Genomic DNA, 12,582 nt, shown 5'->3' with positions numbered 1-12,582 from the left:
ATCTACTATCCTTTTGCAATGTTAAACCCCTCCACAATTTTCTAAGAAGTTGGTCATTTATCTCATTTAGTGGGTCTGTAATTACAAACAAACAAAGAAAAAAAATCACTGTTTCCCAAGAAGACTATGTTTTTACCTCTGGTATCTCTGGCTGCACAAATGCCCTTTTTTATGTAGACCTGACATCTCCTACCCTTCAACTTCCATCCATTGTTTCCAGTCCTGCCAACGAAAAGCCATCTGTCCCAGTGGTCTGATGATCCCACTGGAGTTATTTAAAACCAAGTGTTCCATTAAACCTTTCTTCCCAAACTGTGAAGCCTTCATTGTTTTGGAGATTGTTTCTGCTCTCCTTGTAGAAATAACTAGGCTTTCTGCATGATTGACCCTAAGATAGAGGTTAGAATATTTTTCCCTAACTGCAACGTCTACCACATCCCTCTCAGCAATGCTGCATTTTGCATCTTCTCAAGAGTCCAGACCTTTCACACAGCAGAGCATCTGTGGTAATAATCTCTTCTTCTATATACTAAAGTGCATTGTCAAGTTATAGGAGTTATATATGTGCCTAGTAGGGTTCAGAACCTTTAATGAAAGTTTTTATTTCTGATTTTATCTCATTCTCTCTCTTGTTTTGTGATGGATTCTCTCACTCTTCCTCTCCCCTCCCCCATTCCTGCCAGCATTTAGTCATATTGGATTGAGTAGGTCAGCAACATAAACTGAGGAGCTGCATAGAAACATAACGTAGATATAAAGGCATTCATCGAGTTTAGAATGGCCTCAAGTTTAAAAAATAATTATAAATAGACTTGTCATGAAACTCCATTTTAGCAGAGAGCATGACAACAAAATAGTCAGAATACTGTCTGATAGACTTAGGTTGCTGGCACAGCTACCATACCCCATCTTTGATTTCAAATATAGTATTTTCTCCACTCCTGGACACATACCACATATTCTTTATTTATTCAACACAATTACCAAATTCTTAAAGCAGATAGTATTCCTATTTCCCAGCCCAGTGATTATCACTAGCAAAATTGTGGTATTGCGAACAGTAGTAGTAGCAATAATAGATAGCTTTTCTTGGGTACAAAAGTGTCTACCCAGTTGAATGGTTTAATGTGAATCACAATAGTCCTATAATAATCACTATAGTCCAAAAAGTCTTCAATGGCTTTGCATAAATATACCATAAAAGAGCTCTTTTCATGAAACTCTACTTCATGACCTTCCTCTGTAGCCCCTTGTAATCTGGCTCCTGCTTCAACACTGTTGATATTCATCACCAATAACCATCTTACTAATCAATTCAAAAGCTTCTCTTGTTTTCTTGTCCTGTTGGGTCTTTCCTCCAGCATTTTATTCTACATTGTTGACTATTATCTCATTCATTAACTTTCCTATAATTATCACAACGCTTGTTTTATAGATGAAAAAGTTGAGTCTTCCATGGGTTAAATAACTTGCCCAGGGTTACACAGCTAGTAAGTGTAAAAGCCAAGTTTGACAACTCTAGTGTTCAGGTTATTACCCCACTAAGCAGTCCCAAATCCCAAAACTCAAACGTCACAGTTGTTTAACCAACTCTACTCCAATGGTATGTGCCTCTACTTCACCTGGCCAAGTCATCCCTGTGGCCATATTTTGTGGACTTGAAGTTCCAAGATCATAAACTAAAATTGTGATTTACTAATCACAACAGTTCACCTGTAATTATGTCTCCTTTTTATCATTTGCTTATTTTTGTTGTATATATTTAAGGTGTAAAACATGATGTTTTGATATACATATGCTCAGTGAAATACTTGCTACGCTCAAGCAAATTAACTTATCCATTACTCACAGTTATTTTTAAATGCTAAGACCTTTCACACAGCAGAGCATCCGTGGTAATAATCTGAATTATTTGCCCCAACCAGTAGTTCATTCTTACCTCCATCTACAATCTACTCTTAGCAATTTTTCGGTATATAATACAATATCATTAACAGTAGTCCTCACGCTGTACATTAGATCTCTAGATTTATTCATCTTACTTAACTATAAATTTGTATCCTTTGGCATACATCTTATTCTGTCCCATTCTTGCCACGGAAGGTAATTACCATTTTACTGTTTCTATGTATTAGCCTCTCTTTAGATTTAACATATAAGTGGGATCAAGCAGTATTTTTCTGTTTCTGACATTATACGCTAGAATAAGGATCTCTAAGTGATCTTTAGAATAAGGATCTCCAAGTTTGTCCATATTATCATAAATGGCAGAATTAATTTCCTTTCATTTAAGGCCGAATAGTATCCATATCTTGATCATTGTGACGAATACTGCAATGAACGTGGGAGTGCGGACATCTTTATGAGGTTATGAGGTACTAATTTTGTTTTTTTTGACTATGTCCCCAGATAAGGGTTTACTAGATTATATGGTAAGTTCCATTTTTTATTTTTTTGAGCAACCTCCATACTGTTTTAATTAACAGCTATATCCATTTACATTCCCACCATGCCTTCTTAAATGATTTTAGTACAACTCTATTTCATTTCAAGTCTTCTCTCCCTGGTTCAACTGCTGCATGCCCTACCAACCTGGCACTACATTCACCTCTTTACTTTGTGAATAGATAAATGCTCTGTTGAAAAAAGGATATTGTGTCATGACATCCTTAGAGCTATTAAACCCTATATTCCTGTTCACTCCCTTTGCTCCTTTCCCTAAACCCACCACTCCACTGATGTCACTTTACTCCCAACAGGTGATTGTCTTTTCTCTCCAGCATAATAGAGGTCATGGAAGCATGGAACCACCATATTTTCCTCTCTTCTTCCTCCAATCTTATTTTAACTCATCTTCATCTTCTCAAATCTACATTTCAAACTTGGCTGGGCATTAGAATCCCCCCCATGAAAATGGTACGATTCCCAACACTCAGGCAGAACCCCAGTCCAATTAAATCAACATCTATGGGGCACAGGCACTGGTATATTTTAAAGCTTCTCAGTTGATTTCAGTGGGCAGTCAAGTTTGTGGACCACTGTTCTAATCTCAAAAATCCCGAGAGCAATCTTTTAAACCTGCCCGATTATAAGAATCATCAGGTGTGCTTATTAAATGTTCAGATTCCCAGGGTGCTCTAGTGGAAATGTTAATTTGAAAAGTCCAAGAATGTAGCTAACAAGTAGCTGCAGGTGATCATTGTTTTCAGGTTAATGTGCGAAGCACTATCCTACCCTTTCCTGTATCTCCTAACACTTTCACACTGTACTGGCTTTTCTTCTGACCTCAAATATCTCTAAATATTTCTCATTCTTAAATCATTTTCCTTCTGCTGTACATTTTCCTACAGTTAACACAATCTCTCTCTTCTCTTTTTATTATCAGAAGTCTTGACAACGCCTTCCATCCAGTTATTAACTCAGCTTATTCTGGGTTTTATCCACACTACTCTTTTAACCCAAGATTTCCAACAAATAGCCAACAGCCTTTTCTGTTCTATTCTTTTTTCTTAATTCACTTCCCTGTAGCATTTGACCTTAAGCATCTGCCCACTCTGAAAACTTTATTCTCCTTTGACTTTCTTCCTACTTCTCCAACCAACCTTTCTCTTTTAGTGAGTCAGCTCTTTCTACCTTCTCCTGAAGTGTTTTTCACGAGAATCTCCACAGCCACATTCTTTTCATCCAGTATTGTGGCTTCAACTAAAGCTACATACTGTCAGTCTCAACATTTTATCTCCAAATTTAAGCTCTACAGCTTTACATGCAACAAGTGCCATTAGCACGTAGGTGCTTCTGATTCATCACGCCCAAGAGTAAACTTAGTATTGCTATGCCTACATCGTTTTCTGTCTCAGCTACTTATGTTAAAATCACACTGCTTTGAATTGCTCAGGTAGAATTCCTGAAATAATTCCTAGTGCTACTGCTTGCATCTGAGTTTATATGAGCCCGTATATCATCAGATCTTTCCATGCTAGCACCACTTCAGAGTGAGAGATTATCTCCTGCTCATCTCAGTCCTGAATTATTTGCCCCAACCAGCAGTTCATTCTTACCTCACCAAATCTCATGAGCTTCTTACTGCAGTGACCTGGGACCTCTCTTTTACCTCTGGATTATCTTCTATGCTTGGCTCCTGGAGACTGTTTCCATGGTGAGATTCTTGGCTCTCAGACTACATTTCTCCCTCTACTGTGTTGTCTTAGTTAGCCTGCGCAGTTCTTAAAGTCCCACATGCCCCCAAGACCAGCTTTCTTGGAACAGATGCTGCGGCAGTCCGCCAGCTGTATTTGCCCTATCCCTATGAGCAAGCACTTGACAGATTTTATTTATAAAACATTTCTTGTATCTTTGTCCTTCTCTCTAGTCCCTGACCAACTCTAATCCAGGATTTTATTCTGTTTGCCTGGAACTATTATAGTAGTCTCTGCCTAGTCTCTTTCCTTGTCTCCACACAGCCCTCTGATTGCATAATTCCCCAGCTGAAAGTCATTCATTGCTCTTTATTGCCAATAGACTAACAAATTGGAATTTTTTTTGGCTTACCATACAAATTCCTTCAACTGGCCCAAATGTGCTGTCTAGTCTCTCCTCCAGCCACTTTGTCCCCCAAAGTTATCTGCCCTGCTCCTTCTCTTTCTCATTTTACCCATCTTGTTTCTCTCTCTCAAACCATTGGGTAGTTTGGATAAAATTGCTGTGGAATTGTGGGCTTGGAAGATTTAAAAGAAAATAAAATATTTATCCAGGAAAATATATTAAAACTCTATGTATATATGACTTTCCCCGGCCCAGATTCATACATCTAAAGCGAACAGCCAGTGCCACCAGGAAGAGTAGACTTCCCGACTGATGCAGGAGACATGTTCAGTGAATGCCTTCCATTCTCACACGCTGGTTCAGCAGGGTGTTAATGGGATTACCCACGCTTCATTTGGAGAAGGCTTAGCCCAGAATATATATCTGGATGGTACCTGAATATCCAAAGAGAGCTTCCTACATCATAAACATTTCTGAGCCCTTGCATAGATGTTAAAACCTTGGGTGCCTTTGTTATGGTCCTTAATTCTGTTAATCGCCCTAGGTAAAGATTAGCTGCTCTTGTCAATTTAATTCAGCTTCAAACAAAGCAACAAGGTCACTATTTTATTCCATTCTCTCTCTCCCTCTCCCTCTCTCTCTTTGCCAGCAAGCAGGATTGAGTTGTCATGTAGCTCTAATAGGCAGCGCGGGGAATCGTTAGTCCACCTCAACGCCCTGACTGATGGGCACTTCACTTCAATCATCTGCCTGAGCAGTGGTGGCCCAGTACTATTGACACTGTGTCAGCTGCGAGAGAAGATGCCTTAATCGGCCCGGACACCCTCTGCATTGATTTGACAAGTTGCTGTAATGACCTTCTTGTTTTTCTGAAGGATTACTGTTTACTTGGAAGGTGCTGCTGACTAAACGTACTGCATTGTCATGGAAACGCTGCCTCCCCACCAGGCAGGGGTGGAGGGTGACATTGGGAGACTCTGAATATTTCAATAAACTGGTCTGTCCCAGGAGTACTAATTCCAGCCCATTAATCAGACCTACTCTGAAGAGCTAACCAGAATTAGAAACCAGCCTTGTCAGGTCCCCTGTAAAAAGACAGTTTGCTACAAAACTCATTATATTTCCAAAATCCATGTTTGGGTTTCCTTATAGTAAGAAAGTGCTGTTCCTGTGGCCACCTCCTGTGCGCACCTGGAACTTATTGCCCTTTATCTATTATTGAAAGAGGCTGGCTCTTCCCGTGCAGTCAGTCTCTAGCATTAGAAGGAGGGGTACCAATGAAAGAACACAACACTTTGAGTACCTGCCATGTAACTGATAATGAGTTGAGCACCATTACATATGTGAGTAAGAACTGCTCTATAAATATTAGCTATGATTATTATCCTATTTCATTGACTTTAAGATAAATGATTCCCCCATCCTAACATTTCAGAAATCCGGTACATCTTATAAATCAATCCCAGTTTGCATTTGTTGTCAGCCAGGTGGCAGTTGTGACATACCTGAGAGAAAACTTCCATTGGCACTGTCTAGTATGAGTGAGAAAAAAAAAAGAAAAGAAAAGAAAAGGAAACAACATCCAAGTGTTTTAGATTCAGTATTGCACGTTTTGCAGTAAAAGCTTTAAGTGGATCACTTTTTTAAATCCTTAAAAAACTTATCCAATTACATATTGCATTCTTTTTCTTACCTAATGAGAAGTTCAGAAGGAAAAGTTTGCTGGGCATTATTTCAATTGCTTAAGGATGTCAAAGTCTCAGCAATTTTCTTTGTTTCTCCTGTATCCAAGATAGCTGCTGAGGATGAAGACATCACATCCTAATTCCAGACAGAAAGATGAATAAAGGTCAAAGACTATGGCTCTCAGCAATATCAGACCCCTTTAAAAGGATTCCTCTAGTTCACCCTTAACAATTTCCACCTGTATCTCATTAACCACTCCTATCTGCAAGGCAAGCTGGGCTTCAAAATATCATGGCATATTGCTGCCCTTACTAAAACTAGGATTATATTATTGAGAAGACCATAATGGATATTGAGTAGGCAACTTCAGTCTCTGCCTTACCCTAGGAGGAAGGCATTACTATATATATATATACTGTATGGATCATAAAATTGAAGCTTAAAGAGGCTAAAGATGACCCTTGCAACTGTCCCACAAAATAAATATTCTTATCCTTACACTACAGATAAAGCGTAAAGCAAGCCCACAGAGATTAGACCACTTGCCTTCATTGTCACAAGTCTATCTTACCCTGGAATTCAAGTACCATGTACCATACCACAAGTCATTTTAGGAAAGGCTTATTTTCAATGGTTATAGATGAGATAATTTGGAGATGAAAGCAGGGAATCACCACTGACGTTATGTTTCTCTTCTTCTTCCAGGGATCCAGCCAGTGGTCATGAGCAGAACTCATCATCGTGGGTGTCTCTTATTTGTTTGATGTTTATTAAGCATGTACAGAATGTCTGACTACTTTTCCAAAACTCTTGAATGGAAACCATGTGCTCCTCTTTTCCTCCCTATTTTAAGGCTCACTGGCCATGCAAGAATGTTATTTCTTGGTCTCTTCTTGACTCATGATCTTCCTAGGAAAGTCCTAAGCAACTTCCACTGTAATTTAGAGGATGCTTAGACATAAAAAGTTGAAATGTGAGTGGCCCAGTAAGGAATTGGAGGGCCTCAAGTGTGATAAAATAGGTACAGGTGATTATCTGCATTATGGCACCTGGATAGGTAGGGTGGAGAAGTGTTTTCTACTTCAAAATAGGGACAGTCGATCATCTGCATTATGGCAACTGGATAGGTAAGGTGGAGAAGTGATTTCTGCTTCTAGTCCCCTTTTCTATGGGCACTTCTTTCCCCACCCCACACCCACAATGTACACACCATTCCCTGTAGTTCTGGGGGGGGCTTTTATTCATAGATGCCCATTTAATCATCTGACTCTAAGCTGGGCTCATGTCTCTATGGTAAACCCAAGCTGTAAAGAGGTCCAGTGATGATTCCAGGGTGGAGGGGTCTGACTCAAGTAGGGCCAGTTAGAAACCTGCCTTGAGATTCTACATATGGGCACTGAAAGGAGGAATGCTTCTCTCCCTAATTTTAGATCATAAACCACTAAGAGGAAGGCCTGGAGTTGCTAGTAGCCATCTTTTCCAGACCCTGGAAAGAGCTTTTCAGAGAATGATGAAATTATACAGAGGAAGGAAGAATCCCTTGATGGCAAGGTAGCCAAACAACACCATTTGAGCACCTGGATCCCGCAATGCCTAAAGCTGTATGTCTCTTCATCCATTCAGATTAGGTTGGAAGACACCAATAGCAAGAAAACAGCAGCAACAAAGAAATTCATTGTCTGATGTAACCATTCTCTATCACTTTCAATAAGAATTATTCTAATACTCTAGGAAAAAAAAAGCATTATTGCTAAATAAAGCCAAGACCCAGCCAACTGAAAGTGTAAAGGAATGTAAACAAGGTTGTTATCTTAGACTATGATATGGTTTGGATCTGTGTTCCCACCAAAATCTCATGTTCATTTGTAATCCCCAATGTTAGAGGTGGGGCCTGGTGGGAGGTGATTGGATCAAGGGTGGGGTGGGGTTCTAATGGTTTAGCACCATCTACCTAGTGCTGTTCTCACGATAGAGTTCTCAGGAGCTCTGATTGTTTCAAAGTGTGTAGCATCTTTTCCCTCTCTCTCTTCCTCCTGCTCCAGCCATGTAATACAAGCTTGCTTTCTCTTGGCTTTCTGCCATGGTTATAAGTTTTCCGAGGCCTCCACAGAAGCTGAGCAGATAGCCAGCATCATGCTTCCTGTACAGTCTGCAGAACCGTGAGACAGTTACACCTCTTCTCTTTATATATTACCTGGTCTCAGGTATTTCTTAGTAGTGATGTGAGAACAGACTAATACAAACTGTTTGAAGGACAAGTATAAAATGAATTGAGAAGAATGATTCAAAACCAACATTGAGAACATGGAGAATGAGATGTAGGTTTCCTTCCTATAATGTGTGTGTGTGTGTGTGTGTGTGTGTGTGTGTACAGAAATCAACAGTATGTATGCATGATCCTGGATATATATGAATGATGTATACACTTTATTTCATGTATGTTTTTGTGCATGTGTTTGTATTATATAGTTATTTTTAAATCTATGTAAGTAGTGTTCTGATCAATTTAGTAGTGCTTTTGGACAAATTTGAATTTTCTCAAAGGTTCTTTTTGTCATTTTCTCAAGTACCCAATTAAAAAATCTATATACTACCACAATCACTTAAATGTCAATGAACTTGTTTTTTTTTTTACCTCCCACCCTGCCCTACCATGGTCTAGTAGCAAACTGAAAATTCTCGCCATCTTTTTCTTCCAGAAAGAGCTTCAGAAACACAAAAGCTAATGTAGTAATATCTTTAATTCTTAAAGCCACTTATTCAGACTGTTTCCTTTAATGAGTTTAAAAGTGCCATAACTAGGCATGTTAGAACAAAATCAATTGTATTATCATTGTTCAATTTTTTTACTATTAACATCACAAATTTATAAATATTGTCATGTGGCAGATGCGTGTCTGTTTCATATACTGTGCTAGATGTGTACACAGGATGTCAGGAAGCAAAACAGAGGCATGGATGTGAAGTTCAACTAGACCACATGAGTCTCAGTTGAATGAATACTAAGATGACAGACTCTAACAGTGATTCACGGTAAAATTGCTAATAGACTTTACATTGTCTGTTATTCCCATTTTCCTTTGCACTGAGTCAAATTAAAGGATGAGAAAAGTTAGATTTGTGTGTCACTTTAAATTGAAGCATGCTTCAATGTGCTACTTGAGCATAATAGAAGAATACCTATATATGCTCATATGTTGGCATGGTGATGGATTAAGCCAAGATAAATGGGGCAGTCAGCTGAAGCAACAACTAATGATGGCCAAATCAGCAGTTAACAAGCTGGGGGCCTGACATATATCAGGTTTTGAGAGAGAAAAAATATTAACAGTACTCCTATCAACATCTGGTGAGGGTAAAAAGAAGTTCATTGGGTCTTACTAGCCCAAACCATAAAAGACAAGTCTCTTTTTGTACTAGCAATTGTTGCAATGATCAGGATCATTAGAATGCTTTCTCCCCATCTCTCCTCATGCCCCTCCCACTATGTAATTCCAGATTAATTGCCGGACACCTTAGGGTACTCAATGAAGCATCCTCTTGCAGAAGAAAAGAAAAAAATCAAACTGTAAGTCTTATTTCAGTACTTAAAAACAATTTTTTCTTAATATTTTCATTTGATTTTTAGTTTCTATCTAGAAAAATTTGTGTTATGACACCACTCTAACACAGAATGCTAGCTCATGTAGAAAGCAGGTTAAATTATGCCTCTGCTGGGCCCATGACTAAGCGTGCAGATCTGTATAGATCCAGCCCGCCCCTTACCCACATAATCTTTAAACCACCATGCAACTGGTGGGAAGGAGTTTTGCATTTGGTATCCCAGTATTATTCTGCATTTATTCTTTTCTCTATCCCTTTTTGTCCCATTTCACTCGACGTATTCTCCACGCCTCTCTTTTTCCTTATTCTGTATTTGCTTATTCCTACTGACCAACCATTTGGATATCCACTCTCACATTCTACCCCTAAGATACATTTCCTAAAAATTTGTTGTTCCCTAGTGATTGGGGCCATAAAACAATTTCAGAGGGAATGCACATGTCTGTCTATCTAAACTCCCTGGTAACTATCATATGAGCTGGAAGAAACTGGACAATGGATATAAAATTGGATGTGTGTGCAGATGATCCTGGAAACAGCTGTATATGCACATCCACCACTGTTTAGTGGTCAGAAGGGCGATAGCCTCTATGTGAGTGGAGCTATCCGTCAAGAACTGCTGAGACAGGTTCTCTGCTCCCCCAACTGTAGTCCAGGTCATGGATAACAACTAGACAATTAGATAAAATCCTAAAACTGTATTCATGAGGATTACAGTAGTAATAAATTACTTATCCCATTACACATTTGCATATTAATAGGAGTCCTACAGTGATTCACTAGCTTAATGTAAATGAATGCCTTCAATATTGGAAACTGGGATCTCTTGAGCAGGCAGTAGAATGTTCCAATTCTCAAAATCCTCTGCAGAGAGAGCCATGCATGTGATCTCCAGAGACAACTTAATAGACAAAACCGTGTCATCTACTTGTGTTTGTTCGATAGCCTCATGCAGCAACAGAAACGTGAGATCGGTCTAGCCTGAAGCAGATTTTCCAAGAGAAACTGGGGGAAGGACAGACAAGTGATTAGAAATCTGACTTGGCTTTCATATCAAAAGATTACTCTACATTTTGGGAACAGCAAACCCTGTGTAGTACCTCAGCAGCATTTCAAGAGAGAGGTGACCCTCTTCTGGATGAGGTAAGAACTCTGTTCAATTTATCAACCCCAAGTGGCCTCTTCAGTACCATATCCTTTCACTCATTAGCTTTAAACTTTGTGTTCCAGCCTCTCAACATTACGTTCATTTCCCAAAGTGCCATCTCCCTATCCCCTCCAGGCCTGGAGACATTCTTTTCTGCTGCCTCTTTGCCTGGAAACTTCTCAATCATAGTCTATCTCACTTTTGTTTTGTTTTGTTTTGTTTTGCTTTGCTTAGAGCAATATCTCTAACACAACAATCTTCAAAACATGATCCATCCTTAGACCAGCAACATTGACATCATGTGTGAGCTTGTTAGAAATGTATATCCTTGTACCCTTGGCTTGCTTACCCCTCTCAGAAAAAAGGAGAGAAGTAACCAATGAATTACCAACCATCCACTGTTACATCTCATGCATCATAACTGTCCAGAGCAGACAGTGTGCTCATTCCTGCTTGCCTTTTTGTCCAGATGGTGTTACTATGGGAAGCTTCAAGCTTGACTGACACATAGTGAGGCCTCAATAAATACCAATTCAATAAATGAATGATTCAAAAGGAAATGAGAGGAAGAATTTTATGGTGGTCAAACACGCAGGCTCTAGATCCAGACTGCCTGAGATCAAATCCTAGCTCCTTGATATGATTTAGCTGTGTCCCCACCCAAATCTCACCTTGAGTTGTAGTTCCCATAATACCCATGTGTGGTGGGAGTGATCTGGTGGGAGAAAATTGAATCATGAGAGCAGTTTTCCCCATCCTATTCCCTTGATAGTAAGTTCTCATGAGATCTTATGGCTTTATAAGACACTTTCCCCTTTGCTCAGCTCTCATTCTTCTCTCTCCTGTTGCTATGTGAAGAAAGACATGCTTGCTTCCCCTTTTTCTATGACTGTAAGATTCCTGAGGCCTCCCCAGCCATGCAGAACTGTGAGTCAATTAAACTCTTTCCTTTATAATTTACCTACTCTTGGGTATGTCCTTATAGCAGCATGAGAATGGACTGGTAAATGCTTACACTCCTGATCATGTGGCTGTAGACAGTCGTTGAGCCTCTGTTTCCTGGTAAAAACAGATGGTAATGGCCTCAATTTTGTAGGCTTGTCATGTGGATTTGATACCTTCATACTGGTAAGGTTCTTCAAACAATGCACAGACTCTAGTAAGTACCCAATATTAGTAGTATAGACAAGGGCTTTAATTCTGACATAAACATCTCTTTATTTCAGAGATTTCACTGGATTTCTCCAAATGGTGCTTGGAATCTGAATCTGAAATAAATATACATATAGGTCCAGATTCTATTTCTTGGCACTTTTCGATAGCTCTAAAGAAGAGCTTGTTTTGGTGATGTTTTCCACCCAGTTAACAGTGTTTGTAAATTGGAAGCAGGGTTGATGAAAGCAGGGCTTTTCTAAACAGTCTTTCACTTCTCCCCTTCTCGCCTTTCTTTTCTCCCAGCCCCCTTCTTTTTCCGCTCTCTCTCCATTTTCCATTTTCTTCTTTCTCTTCTTTTCTTTTGTCTTTCTATCTATCTCTTGTATGTGCCCACCATTATTCTCCACTCCTGCCCTAATGACTTCCTTCTCTTTCTCTCTTCCCCAAAT

The 12,582-nt window shown here is 39.3% G+C and overlaps 1 protein-coding gene across 1 annotated transcript in view; it reads right to left on the bottom strand.

The window, feature by feature from the left end:
- LOC144578662 (uncharacterized) overlaps positions 1-4,198 on the bottom strand; it is a 277,455-nt gene extending 273,257 nt beyond the window's left edge. Inside the window, exon 1 of the mRNA XM_078345530.1 lies at positions 4,059-4,198. Within this exon, the coding sequence (XP_078201656.1) occupies positions 4,059-4,073 (15 nt within the window). The 5' untranslated portion in view covers positions 4,074-4,198. The remainder of the gene's footprint in view (positions 1-4,058) is intronic.
- Positions 4,199-12,582: the final 8,384 nt, after the last annotated feature.

The sequence above is a fragment of the Callithrix jacchus genome, chromosome 12, assembly GCF_049354715.1.
Source record: "Callithrix jacchus isolate 240 chromosome 12, calJac240_pri, whole genome shotgun sequence".
NCBI classification, from domain to species: domain Eukaryota; kingdom Metazoa; phylum Chordata; class Mammalia; order Primates; family Cebidae; genus Callithrix; species Callithrix jacchus.
The sequence above is the reverse complement of the archived record's forward strand: the minus strand, read 5'-3'. Positions and strand labels throughout refer to the sequence as shown.